This window comes from Adiantum capillus-veneris, chromosome 22, assembly GCF_014529385.1.
Source record: "Adiantum capillus-veneris isolate H3 chromosome 22, ASM1452938v2, whole genome shotgun sequence".
NCBI classification, from domain to species: domain Eukaryota; kingdom Viridiplantae; phylum Streptophyta; class Polypodiopsida; order Polypodiales; family Pteridaceae; genus Adiantum; species Adiantum capillus-veneris.
The window spans coordinates 141463667-141478421 of record NC_140952.1 but is presented as its reverse complement, the minus strand read 5'-3'; the positions used below and the strand labels follow the sequence as shown (position 1 = coordinate 141478421).

General features: G+C 46.7%; 1 protein-coding gene across 2 annotated transcripts in view; it reads right to left on the bottom strand.

Annotated features, from left to right (window-relative positions):
- The window catches only part of LOC147430336 (purin-rich alpha 1), a 126129-nt gene that overhangs the window by 40934 nt on the left and 70440 nt on the right, over positions 1-14755 (bottom strand). For both annotated transcript variants that reach the window (XM_086494808.1, XM_086494807.1), the window contains exon 3: positions 10520-10672. In XM_086494808.1, coding sequence (XP_086350934.1) covers positions 10520-10672 — 153 coding nt within the window. The remainder of the gene's footprint in view (positions 1-10519; positions 10673-14755) is intronic.

Genomic DNA, 14755 nt, shown 5'->3' with positions numbered 1-14755 from the left:
CTCAGAGCAGCTGGACGCAGAGTCTGAGAGTGAGAGCCTCCCACTACCTTGTACTTTGAGTTGCAGATTAATACAAAAAGAAATACCAAAAGGGGCGCCAGTCTTTGGGGCCAATATCTCTAGGCACAAAACTCCGCCGGCCCGTGTCGAATCCATTGTGAACTGTGAACTGTTTTGAAGTAAATTCTTGTCGTCTCGCGATAGAATCTCGACTTGGACTGGCCAAGTCTATTACAATATAAGCAACGCCTTGCCTCCATTGTATACACATTCAGTTATTCATCGCCAAGGTTGATTGGTTCAAAAGACTCTCTCTCTCTCTCTCTCTCTCTCTCTCTCTCTCTCTCTCTCTCGTGCTCACTCCCCTTGGTCTCTACGCTTCCACATTGTCGACTTTGACATGGTATCCAAACGTCTTGGTGGAGCTCCGTGCGTGTGAAGCCCTCGGCGTGGAGGAGCGATCGTGAAGAGGAGAAGAAGTTGTCTCGTGCAGAGGAGAGCCGACGTCCTACTCCATCTTAAAGTCGTTGCCCAAAACGAAGTTGTCCTCAATCGGCATCTCAAAACGCAGGGCTTTGCTAGTCGGTAGTGTATTCCTTCCCCACCTCTGTGCTCCTTCTGAAATGCTACCCGACTGGCGGCCAAGAGAGTCGTGGTCCCTGCAAACGTTTCAAAACGCCACTAGACTGAGGTGTTCTCCCTTGGCGACCGCCCCACCCCATCCTCCCCCAGCCTGCTAGCGTTTCAAAACGCCTCTCTTGAGACGAATTGAACCCTCCCGCAGCCAACGTTTTGAAACGCTGCCAATGCAGTACCAGGCCCAGAGTGCCCCCCCCCCCCCCCCCCCCCCCCCCCTTTTTGCTAGCATTTTAGAACATTGTTTCCAAGGGATAGGGGCGGTTCTCCTTTGGTAGTAGTTGTATTTGTTGGCGACCTACCCCTCAGCGAGGCGAGATGACAACAAAGGTAAAGAGAGGGTGCTAAGAGGTTAGGCATTGCCTCGGTCCCTTTTCGAGGGAGTAAAGGTGAGACTTGGGAGACGAAGAGGCGGTTAATTGAAGGTGAAGAGGCTCGAAATTTTTTCGGCCACACTTGGAGTGCGAGAACGTACGAGAAAAGTTCCGACTTGGCGGTTTGGAATCAAACAAGGAAGAGCAGAAGGAGCAGAGAAGGCTTGGAGTCCTTGCGGCTTGGGATTCGTGCGGCCACCCTTGGAGTGCGAGAAGGTACCAGATTACCAGTTTTTTGCAACTTCACCATGGCCCCCCCTTGCTCAAGCTCCAGCGACAAATTGAACGGGGATAACTACCCTCATTGGAAGATTATGGGACTCTGGTTCTCACGCAAAGGCTTATGGGATGTTGTCGACGGCTCGAAGCCTCGTCCCACACGGGATTCCCACAACAGGTACACCCGCCTTCAAGATGACAAATATCTCAATCGTGTGTCGATTGGGATGCGGCTAATGCGAAGGCAATGTCGGCCATTGCGGAATCTCTTACAAAGGACATTTCTCCAACTATTCAGACCTTGAAGACTGCCAACGAAATGTGGTTCAAGCTCGTAGGTATGTTTGATCGGGATTCTACGATGCGAGCAGTCACCCTCAGTGTAACAGGGGATGGGCAGAACGCAGCCCAAATGTTCCGAAACGGCGTTCCGGACGAGTCCCGTTCCCGAAATGGAGTCAGGAACGGAACACCGTTACAGAACAAGGTGTAACCAGAACAGTGTCCCGAAACGAGGGGGAATGGGACGGAACGTGACATGGAATGGCGGAATGCGGGGTGGGATGGGCAAAAGTAGGCATTTGGGGGCAGATTTGGGGCTGTTTGGGGGACATATTTTGCGGCCGTTTGAGGGCAGGTTTGGGGGCAAATTTGGAGGCAGTTCTGAGGTTGTTTAGAAGTTGATTTGGGACAAAGCTGAATGGAGGTAATTCAAGCCCTGTTCCTGTTCCGGTCCCCCCTTCTCCTCCCCGTTCCCGTCCAATTCCGGACCCTCCCGTTTCCGTTCCCCGTTCATGCTCCGGGTAACTTGGACAGTTATTTGCCATCCACTTTCCCCGAGGAAGTTCCATGCAATCATTTCTTATGAAGACTAAAGTTATTCATGATCAACTATCGGCTATGAAGAGTGCACTAACGAGTACCCAGTTAACTGCTTTGGTTCTCACAAAGTTCCCTCAAGAGTATGAAACAGTGGCTAGCACACTTCGGCTTACAAGTCACGAAGGAAAAGCTGGAATTTGATGATCTCAGCTCTTTTCTCACTCAGGAGGAAGCCATGTTGGTAACTCAAGGCAAAACAGATTTCTGAGACAATGGAAGCACATGGTGAAGCACTTGCTTCTTCGGATTCCAGAAAGAGGACAAAGTACCGTTGTTACAAATGTGGAAAGCGTGGTCATTTGGCCAAGGATTGCAAATCCAAAGGCAAAGACAGATATTCTACAAAGGACAAAGGTAAAAGCAAGCAGCACGAGGAAAGCAGTGATAGTGACTCAGGGAAGGACAGCAAGGAGGCTGCTGGTGTGGTGGTGACTACAGTGGCATGGACTCCCGCCTTCTAGTCACATGAAGATCCGTGTCACCACTAGCTTCAGCCAGAGAAGAGAGGCTTGTGAGTGGCAAAGGGGCAAGCAATGCTCCCTACAATTAATTTGGACCCTTGTATTGGAGTTCAAGTTATTGGTGTTTGGTCCCGTAGGTCGGAATTCAATACACATGCATCTGGCACGGAACCAATCAGACATCTAAAACACTATGGATAAGTGCACCAATCCACTGTTGTTGGTCAGATTATGGACAGGATGTGTTCCAACAGTTCATTATCTAAGAGTTTTATATTTTGGACGTGATGTGTACATAGTTCACGAATGGGGATTATTGGACGTAGTGTGGTCTACAATTCAAAGTTTCTACAAAGGCAACCGATGCTCAAGATGGCATTACTTTCAGTTCCATCGAGGTGTATCCAGTTGGTGGCCACTACTGGGGTGTCCATGGTAGCTGCTTCATCGACTTGGTCTCACTATTGATGTCCACTATGAGCTGCAGAGAGGGTGTTAAAGTTTTGGCATCTCAATGAACTGCCCAATGTATCCCATTATTTAGTTTGGCTTTTAGGTATTTATTTTACTTACTTGTCAAAGTCTTGGGTAGGGCAATTTACTGAGCTTGCTATATAAGCAACCCCTTGCCTCCATTGTATACACATTCAGTTATTCATTGCCAAGGTTGATTGGTTCAGAGACTCTCTCTCTCTCTCTCTCTCTCTCTCTCTCTCTCTCTCTCTCTCTCTCTCTCTCGTGCTCACTCCCCTTGGTCTCTACGCTTCCGCATTGTCGACTTTGCAACAACCAACCCACACCCACCAAACCAATTCCAAACCTAAATCACCCATGAAATTGGAAAATAAACAAAAAAAACAAAGAACAACTATACAAGCAAAACAAGCAAACATAAACGCACGCACACCACAAGCAATCATGCAAAACGCACTCACCCCAAGCACGTACAAACCCACAAGCACAAGCATCACACACAAAAGAAAAAGAAAAAAAAAAACATACAAGCAAGCAAGCTAAACAAATAAAAAACACAAAAAACAAAGAAAAATACCAACATAAGAACAACAAACAAAACGTAAGGAAAGAAACTGTGGCAGACAACATAGGTGACATAAGAGGGGAACAGACATCTGGTGAAGGCAGCCAAGTAGAGCACCTACGGTTCTATAAACTTAAGCGGCCACCGTAGTCGAAGTACGGTGGTTATGAGCCGTTTTGTCATAGTGGAAAACCAATCCATTGTGTCCATTGGTCCAAGCCACCTTCCCCTCTCTCTCTCTCTCTCTCTCTCTCTCTCTCTCTCTCTCTCTCTCTCTCTCTCTCTCTCTCTCTCTCTCTCTCTCTCTCTCTCTCTCTCGTGCGTGCCCGCATTCACATACGGCCAGGAGAAGGTGGAGAATACAGATGCTTACACTTACCTTGGAGTGGTTTTTAGTGAGCCAGCATTTTCATTGAGGAGGGCAGCAGAGACTAGATTGACCAGAGCCCATGCAGCATTGGGTAGATTGGAAAGGATGTGTTCACAGGTTCAGTTTCAGGAGCCTCGGACCAAGCTCTGGCTCTTTGACACTTTGGTGGCTTCTGCATTGCTTTATGGAGCTGAGATTTGGGGACCTTCACTAGATCATCACAAGAGGACAGGCCGCAGTGATGGATGAGAGACATGGAGAAGCCTCTGGTCTATGATCTCGCGGCTCATTAAAGCCAAGGCTTCAGTACCACGTGCTATTGTACGAGCAGAGCTAGCTGCCCCCCCACTAGTGGTTGAGGCGCTCACCAGATGTATCTCCTTCATACACCGCATGTGGGAACTTCCCAGAGACAGATATGCACGCCTGGCACTTGAGTCCTCTCAACAGTTAGCCATGCAGGGAGATACAGCATGCTGGTATGGGGACATGACATCATGGTTTCAGGCACATGGGTTCAGCATAAACAGATTGCCTCCCTTCCAATACTCACTGGATGCGCCCTCTCTGACTCTTACACAGTCCGAGATCACTAGGCTCATTCGCCAGGACTTGACTCGGCTAGACACCAAGAGGACATGGATACAGCCAGCACAGGAGCTGGGCACGAAGATTGCTTTCTACAGAGAGCATCTCCTCCAGCTTACGGAGGATGGTTTTGTGACGAGGCCCAGATACATGGACACCCACTTGTCTCATGGGATACGATGTGCTATTGGCCAGATACGCACATCTTCACACCAGCTACGGATCGAGACTGGGAGATACAGCGGAGTACCAGCAGAGGCCAAGACATGCCCCCTGTGTGACATCGAGCCTGAGACAGAGTTGCACTACACATGCCACTACCCCGTCTACTACGAGATACGAGGCCGCTTCCATTGCTTGTTCAGAGAGGGCTTTGGACCATTCTCTAGAGTCATGCGGTACGAGGATCAGAGATGCCTGGGTTTATTTTTGCTCGAGCTACGCAGACACAGAGAGAGCCTGATGAGAGGAGAGACTAGCCAATCTCAGAGAGAGATCACAGACTTCTTTAGAGCTGCCACTCGACACCCGAAGGAGTTACTACCACAGCAGAGCTCGTCGCCTTACACCAGAGGCACTCTGATCGACCGAGCGACTGAGCTAGGGAGATCCAGACGCCTACGACTGCGGAGGACTACACAGCGTCGACGGAGGCTGCATCAGAGGATTCGGATCACTTTGGCTCGACATGCACGACGCCCAGTCAGACTACTGACCATGGAGGAAATTGATGAGATCCGCCAGCGACCAATGCTGGATCTCCTGTGATCTAGCTATCCCAGCTAGCTGTTTAGCTGCTTAGTTCACACCTAGCAGTTTAGGATTCCATAGTATTTTATTTTGTCATTTTGTCATTGTCATTTTGTCATCTTGTTACTCTTGTTACTCTGACTTTGTATCACATCCACCACATTGTAACTTTCTGGTCTCATAGGTCACTTTGGCCTTTTGAAGACGTTAATATAACATCTCTCTCTCTCTCTCTCTCTCTCTCTCTCTCTCTCTCTCTCTCTCTCTCTCTCTCTCTCTCTCTCTCTCTCTCTCTCTCTCTTTTTTTTTGGAAAAACAGGGCTGTATATTACTGAGTACAATATAATCCCCAGTGGATGCCAAAAAAGCCTATCACGAGGGGTGTACAAGCTGAATGTAAGGGTGATAGCCACTATAGTGACAACTCTACTAGAACAATCTCATGGTGGTCTATATGATGAGTGGAGGAGAAACCACTGAGGAGGTGCATAATGCCATGTAATCTGTCCACCTGTAAGTGTGAAGAAGAGTGGAGATCGAGCCCAACGCCGAAGGAAGTCAAATCGACGAGCCTCGGCTGCTCTAGATGTACCTGAGGAAGAATCCCACTGCCAAATGAGGGTGTGAATGATGTCCAGCCAAATGGCAGTGAGAGTATCCGGAAGGAGTTGTGGAGCCGCACTGAGAAAGTGAAGACAACGAGCTCTCCAAACATTCCATAGTGCAATGCTAGTGATAACTGAGAAGATTTCATCACGCGTCTGAGGATCCCCCTGCCAAGCAATCTGTGGTAACATAGCCAAAGTCCCTCGCCAATAACCAGTCGAGTTAAGCATAACAGCTAGATCTGTGTCTGAGCCCTCGTAGGAAAGATGCGGTCCGGGCATCGGCATCAACCAGGAAACAGATCCCCAAGTGAGAAATCCATGCTAAACACCAGCTCTGCTAAGTAAAGAGCAAACTGCTAGCTACACTACATGAGAAGACGAGCATGACCAAAGACAGTGTGCAGGTGACTCAGGGAGTCGCAAAGGACAGCGAGTACATAACGGATCATGACCCATAGAAGCTAGCCAAGTCCCAACTGGAAGTCCTGCATGTGCAATCCTCCACATGAAAAAAGAAATACGACGAGCCACATGTAAATCCCAGATGGTTGACCAAAACTGCTGTAGATAGGCATGGGAGAGACCTGAATGTAACCAGAAACGCATACGAGTGGGCTGCTCTGTGTGCTGTCTCATCAATGCGAATCTTCCAATTCTGACAGTGTACTCAAAGAATGATACATGTGCACCAGTGGGGTTAGGGTGAGGCCAATGCCACTCTCCTAGGTCCCATAAAGCTGAGATAGGGCACGACCCTCCCACACCCAAAGCCTCCAAAGTGCAGCATCAGCGGAAGCGAAACGGGGGTCAACACAACGACGCTTCCCACGAGAGCCAACTACTCGTATGGCCTCCCATCGGGCGCCGCTGTAGACAAGGTGCGGAGAGGTGGTAGCATATGTCAATCTAGCATGCATCCCCGAAGAGTAGTCAGTCTCAACTGTGAACAACATGGTGTCAAAACGAACTAATAAGAGAGTGCTCTGAGCAAAGAGGCCTTCCCAGCCACAATGTGGAGGCATCTGAACCGTGCCTCGCATGACTGCGTCCCAGTGTGAAGGAATGGCGGAGTCAATCTCAAGCAGTCTGTCTATTACCCCGCGACCAATGTCATAATGTTCTGCCACAAAATCTGCACCCAGCATACGTGTCTCATAAAACAACCGCATAGAGGCAGCAGGGCCAGTGTCCCAAGCAGCCCAATCAATGTGAGTCCTCTCTCCAAGCTGACGGGGTGGATTAACTGAAGAATCAAGAACTGCATCATTCCAAATGAGAGGTTGACGTTCAATCTCTTCACGGCATGAGGGAGGTGAGCATATGATAGCTCGCCGCATGGATACCCAAATCTGAAGGAGTGAGCGAATGAAGGGTGAGAGAGTGCTGGTGCACAAGGGGGCATCCGTAAAGAGAAAACGATACCCTGTTTGCCAAGTATGGCCATCTCTAGTGCCGAGACGTGGAGTCGCTGTGGAAAGAGCGGCCTGAAAAAGCATCTTCCAAGGTTCTTGGCCGGGAAAGAGACCCCGAACAATAAGCTTGGTAAGAAGGGCGCGGCTCTGTAATTCTGGATCAATAATGCCAAGACCGCCTGCTGACCTAGGACGAATAATCGTGAACCAGCGAACTCGAGCACGAGTATCCGTAGTCCCATCTGTGCCACTCCATAAAAAGTTCCGCACGAGTCTGCGTAGCTGAGCTATCACACCAGAATGTAGCATCCAACAGGAGGCCGTATACCATACTGTAGCCAGAATGACCTGGTTGGCGACCAATGCACGGCCAGCCAACGACAGATGACATAAAGACCAATGACATAGCTTCCTGCGAATAGATTGTAGTACGGGTGCAAACTGCTGCTGTGAGGAAACGTCTAATCCAACCTGAAAGCCAAGATATCTGCATGTCTGACCCGGCTGCAACCATGTGAAACCATCAGTCACCCCCCAAGTAGGTATGTCATCACTGCCAACCAGTAACCCATAGGATTTATGCCAGTTAATGCGTGCACCACTGGCAATGCAAAAAACCTCCAGGGCCTCCCGCATGGCATCAAGAGCTGCTAGCAAATAGCGCAATATCAGCATAGTGTCATCCGCAAACTCCTGATCGATAAGGTCCGGAGCTGAAGGTACTGGCATGGTCAAGCCACGAAATGCAAGACTCTGCGCTCGAAGAAAGTCGGACATAGTCTCTCCTACAAACAGATACAGATATGCTGCTAAAGGACATCCCTGACGGACAGATCGAGAGAGCTCAAAACTGCGACTGACACGACCACCAATAGTAATAGCACTGTTGGCAGTCCTGAAGAGAGCGGAAATGCCTGAGATCCATGTCGAAGGGAAACCCATCCTGGCTAATTATCCTTCAAGAAACTCCCACTCAACACGATCATATGCTTTCTCGAAGTCAAGGATGAAAAAAGCGAGAGGTTCAGAAGATGATCTGGCCCACTCTACTGCCTCATAAAAAGTGAAGATATTATTCAGTATGCATCGATCCATGACAAAGCATGTCTGAGAAGTATGAATAATATCTGGTAAGAACAGTCGCAAGCGATGGCTGATCAGTAACGCTAATATCTTATAGACTGAAGGGAGTAGGGTAATAGGTCTCCACTGGCGGAGCTGTGTGGTGTCACCCCCTTTCGAAATAAGAGATATGAGACCTGAACAAAGATCCGGATGCATATATCCTGATGCAAAGATATCCTGACAACCACGAAGCAATGGTATTTGCAATACATCCCAATAGGTCAAAAAGAAAGCTCTAGTGAGGCCATCCTCGCCTGGACAGGAAGATGGATCTAGACTCTCGATAGCAGCATAAAGCTCTGCAAGTGTGAATGGAGCCAACAAGATCTCTTCCGTAGTGTCTGTACAACGACGTCGGGTGTGATTCCATATCTGCTCACGGGCATGTAAAACCTTAGTAGTGCATACATCAACAGTGAACAATGCCTCAAAATAATCTGCAGACATATCAAGAATAACATCAGGATGCATATGAAGTGTTCCCTGAGCACCGACTCTAAAGAGAGTGGATAATGTCAAGCCAAATGCTGGTGACACCTCCTGTAAAGAGGATGGTGCTGCACTGAGAACGTGGAGTAACAAGCCTTCCAAAGGTGATGCTGACGATCGTGCAACATATCTCATCGATGGACTGTGGATCACCCTGTTCAGTATCACTGGATCATCCTCAAAGTGCCTTTTTAGTATCCATTTCCTATCAGCATGTGCACTAGATTAGTGTCATAACCCTCGCAAAATAGATGTTCTAATGGGAGGTGTATGAGCCAAGATACTGCACCCCACGTGTCAAAAGCCAAATTGAACACCAGCTCTACTCAAAAGAAAGGTAGATGCTCTCCAAATGGCATACGAGGCAGAACAAATCCATCAGCAGTGACCAAGGGACTCAACACTCTGAAAGTATACATCTCGTACATGTCCCATGGAAGAAACACATCTCCCAACAGGAAATCCACCATGAACTTGCAGTCATAGGAAATATGCAATCTGTCTAGCTATATGCAGATTCCAAAGTGCTCTGTCTCAGATATGCATGTGTGAGACCCGCATGTAACCATCTCCTCGTCCGAGTAGGCTGTCTTCTTTGTTGTCTGACTAGGGCAATGTGTCCAATCCAAACTGTATACTCAAAAAGACACTAGATTCAGGCCACTGCCACTCCCCTGATCTCAACATAGGTGAGAGATTGGCTCCCCTCCCATATCCAACCACCAGGATGAAGCATCCTCTGCAGGAAAATAGGAGTCTACACTGTATCTCTTCCCCTTGGCACCAATGATCTGGACAGGCTGCAAATTGGAATGTGCTAGTATGGAAACCTGGATCTCCTCACTGAATAAAATACGGATATGGCCAGATCCGTCCTGCTCGGGAGCCACAGTAAAAAGTAATTGGAGGTGCTTAACGAGGATGGGAGTCCCCTCCTCATCAAAGTCACTGTGGCATAGTAGCAGCACCTCGAAGTACTTGGTCCCACTGCACAGTATAGCCGCCTATATCTTAGCTATCTTCTGGCTCACTCCATTAAAATGCCACCACAAATGCAACAAGGTTGGATTCCTAAAGAACAGGAAAGAAGGGTGACACAAGTCATATAATACTTGACAAACTATTTGACAGTGTAGGATAGCGTCTATCACCAGAAAGGTCTCGCTTCCCGAGGAAAGAAAACACAAGTAATAGGTGGTTTCCTGTGGTCAATATTGTTTAAGGTCTTTGTTTCTGCCATCTTAGACTCTTGTTTGACACGTGTGTGCACGCACGCTCGAGTGCAACTGTTCCCAAATGGGGGTGCTGATGCACACAAAGATACATCCACAGTAATAAGTGGTTTCTTGTAGTCAATATTGTTTGATTCTTCCCTTTAAGACTCTTAATTTAGCGCGCACGCGTATGTACCCAATTTTTTCCAAATGGAGGTGCTGGTGCACAAAAAGATACATACTCTTTTACCAGCATTGTACCAAAAAACACATACAAATGGAAGCAACCTATTCTTATTTCTAGGTTGAGAAATTTGATAGTGAACAGCACAATTTTTGAGCAGGACGATACCTGAAAATCAGCTGATGTGTTCTCCTCAGGTGCAAGCGAATGTAGCCCCTCATTGATAACAGCAAGAATATCGCGAAAGGATGCCCAACCTTCTCCATCTCCATTTCCAGCTGGAACAATGATTGTACTACGATTACGAGTTACCTCAGACACCTGCAAGAAGCATCTTAGTCAACACCAAGGTCTATTTGAAACAGAAAAAAGAACCGAGTGTACTATTGAAGCCCTAGAGATACATAACTCAAGATGTATGTTGCTAGCATGAGCAGTATCTCCCAAATGGAAAAGGGTGCTCTCTCTTTCCTTCTCCTCTCGCAACCTGCCCCCTCTCTCTGTTTCCTTTTGTCAAGGAGATATATTCTATTGAATTGAACATCTCAAGGACACATTCTTCAAAATAAATATACAAGTGCCAATTACCACAGAGGATTGCTCCCAAATTCTATAGAATTATACAACTAAATACCAAGACCATGTCTTGGCCTCTGTCACGAGGACGTGGCAACTGCTAACCTTAGTTGTTGGTTACTTTCCCGCGATTTTTATTTAATTTTTGGGACCCTCTTTTTGAAGTTGCAAATTCCCAAGCATTGTACAGCCAGTGTGAAAGGGCCGACGGCCGAGAGTTCCACCCGTAGACAGGAAGGCCTTGTCGCCACGAGTTGGTCGGGCCAACCGGCACTGGAATCCGAGTAGTAAAAGGGTGTCTAGGCTCAGTTCAAAGTCATTTAGGCCCCCTCGCTACTAGGAAATTAACTCAAAAGAGGCATAGTGCACACTTGGCAGCACCACAAGCCTCAAAAGGTCAAACACTGCCACATCAGGCTGGGAATTGGCGCAAAATTCAGCTTGGGGCTGCCTCTCTCTCTCTCACTGTGACTTACAGTGTGTGTGTGATTAGTTGGTACAGGTGTTGAAGCTTTAATGGGAAGCTTGCCTCCTCCCTTGCACTATGTAGCACAATAATTCTGCTCTCGCACACCTCTCTCCCCTTGTGAATACAAAAACGTGATGCCCCGCTCGAGGACTTTTGATCTGTATGTACAGTTGTGTGAGTTCATGCACGATTGCCGACGCAAGAGCCTCTTGCAAAGGTATTGGATTAGCTAGTTGCTAATCCCCCGCAGGTACAGGTGAATTCGGAGAGATTTCATGCTAGAAATCTCGTCCGATTCAAAGGGCAAGTAGCCCTACAGGTGCGGGAGCTTGAGGACTTGCTACGGATGCGACCGGCTCGCAAAACGGAGCCCAAAACAGGGAAATACAACCTGCTGTGTAATTTTGCAGGTTTAGGGTTTCGGCTCTAAACGGTCCCTAATACCCCGGGAGGTCCGGGGACGCGAGGGGACCGTTGTGCGGGTGATCTGGCGCATTTTCAGGGCAGAAAACAGAGAATTCAGCGTGCTGCAGATTCTCGCCAGGTTTTGCAAAGTGTCCGTATGCACGGGGAAAGTCGCTTATTGCGTGGGGATACTGTCTGTGAAGAGTCCCAGTACAGTTATGCTGCCGAAATCGGGCCAGAACGGGTCATTTTCAGCCCGGATTATCCGTGACAGCTCGTAGGAAATCAAAGGTTTTATTCCCTCTTCGAATACAATAAAGAAACACCGAAAGGGCCACCAGTCTTTGGGGCCAACAGGTGTCAACGTCTGCTTGGTAGCGCTCTAGCTTCCAAGCCGTGTGTGTTTGAAGTGTCAATTCCCATTACAGGTTTTTAGTTGCAAAGTTTCTCTGTGTCCTAAAGTCTAAAGTAAAGTTTCGGGTGAAAGCCAAAGTCTACCCCCTACGGGCCGGTTTCAGTCTCAATCTCTTAGATCCTAAAACCCAGGGCTAAACAATGTAAAGTTGAGCAAGTCTTCATTGTTGCTCAAAGATAAGGTAGTATAACAGCAATGTAGCCACTTCCCATGGTTCTTCTACGAGTGGTAAATCACATGTTCCTAATGCTTCTGCTGATAGCACTTCATCTGCAAATTTTGGTGATAAGGGTAAAAAGAAGATGTGTTGCCATTGTTGTAAGGATCACTTGATCAAGCAGTGTCCGAAATTGAAGGCAAAAGAGACTAAGAAGAAAGAGGTTGGATCAACTACAGGGTCCAATACAAGTGCAGCTATTGTAGAGTCTTCTGTGAAAGGAGATTGTGATGCTGATGTAGATACAGAGTGGGCTTTTAGTGTAGAGTGTACTTATGATCCTAATGTCCATGATGCATGCATGTCAATTGCTGCAGATTCACATGTGTGGTATTTTACAGTGGTGCTACAAAGCACATTACCTCACATTGTAATTTGTTTACCTCTCTTGAGTGTGACCCTCATGGGAATACTGTCACTTGTGCCAACAATGTCTCTTATCCGGTTAAGCAAGTTGGAAAGATTGCGCTTACTGCTACGAATGGTAGTTCTTTCACACTTGTTGATGCTTTGTATGTACCTGGGATCAAGAAGACTCTTTTGTCTGTATCTCCACTTGCTACACTTGGTCTCGTTGTGAAATTTGTGGATGACAAATGTACAGTTCATGATCTCAGTTTTGGTGATGAGATTGTTGCATCAATCATTTTTATGTCGTGGGCTGTATAAGCTCACCTTGTATGACAAGTGTGGACGGAATTTTGCAAATGCAGTTATGGGTTCTAAGGCTATTTCAAATACAAAACTTTGACATGCACGTTTTGGGCATCTGAATTTTGCCAGTTTACTGCGTTTGCAAAAATTTGATATGGTTGCTTCTTTGCCGCATCTTGAAGCATCTATCAAAGATGTTTGTGAAGGCTGTATTTTGGGTAAGATGCAGCATTCAAAGTTTCCAAAGGATGGTTTAGTAAGGACCACATGCAAGTCGCAACTTGTGCATAGTGATGTTTGTGGGCCCATGCAAACTCCATCCTTAGGCAATTACCTTTACTTCGTAACTTTCATTGATGATTATTCCAGACATGTATGTGTATATCCGCTTTAAGGAGAAGTCCGAAGTGTTTTTGTGCTTCAAACAATTTCTGGCTATGGCTGAAAATGTCTCGAAATGTACTATGGCACCCTCCGTTCAAATCGAGGGGTGTAGTATATGTCTCATGAATTTAATGCATTTCTAGCTAGTCGTGGGATAAAACACCAATGTACAATGCCGTATACACCTCAGCAAAATAAAGTTGCTACGAAGAAAAACAAGTCTCTTACGGAAATGGCACGATGTATGGTCAAAATTAAAGCTTTACTCCATTTATTTTGGCTTGAGGCTATTATGTGTGCCACTTATGTACTTAACAGGTGTCCTATGAAAGCTTACAATCTATGACTCCATATGAAGCATGGCATGATAGAAAGCCTTCTATTGAGCACATGCGCGTTTTCGGTTGTTTAGCTTATGCTTTGATGCCACAAACGCAACGCAGAAAATTGGATGATAAGGCCATCAAATGCATTTTTGTTGGTTATAGTGCTGAAAGCAAAGGTTACAGGTTGTATCATCCGCAAACAAAGCGTATCTTCGTCTCACGAGATGTTGTGTTTGTCGAAGATTCTGTTCAGCCCTTGCTGTCATGTACTAGAGACAGTAATGTAAGCTCACAGGACATTTATGACACTATGTTGTCTCTTTTTAGTGATGGAAGTTCGAATGCAAATTCCAATGAGACAAATGTACAGCCTATGAGGGTTTCTAAAAATGTTACAGACCAACCTATTAATGATGCAGATATACATGATGTACTTGATGAGGAAAGGGTTGAGAATAAGCAAGCTAGAGGTATGTCAAAATGGCTGGTGCATACTTTGCGTGACAATAAACTGGATGCACCTTTGTCTAGTCGAACTTCTTCACGTTCTCGCCATGCATCTTATGCATCAGATTGTTATGCTTTGGCTGTGTCTAGCTTATGTGATGTTAAGGAACCTCTGTCTTTTGATGAAGCACAAAATTCAAAAAATTGGATGGCTGCCATCATGCAATCAGAATATGATACACTTAAAGAAAATGACACGTGACTTTATCTGATTTGCCTCCCGGCTAAAGCCATTGGTATGAAGTGGGTTTACATGTTGAAACGCAAGCCGGATGGGGAGATTGATCGCTATAAGGCTCGACTTGTTGCAAAGGGTTATGCAAAGCAAAAAGGCATAGATTATGAAAAGACTTTTGCTCCCAATTGTCGTATGACTACTGTGCATTGGCAGAATTTTGGTTGGGATGTACATCAGTCAGACATTGTTACTGCTTTCTTGAATAGTGACATA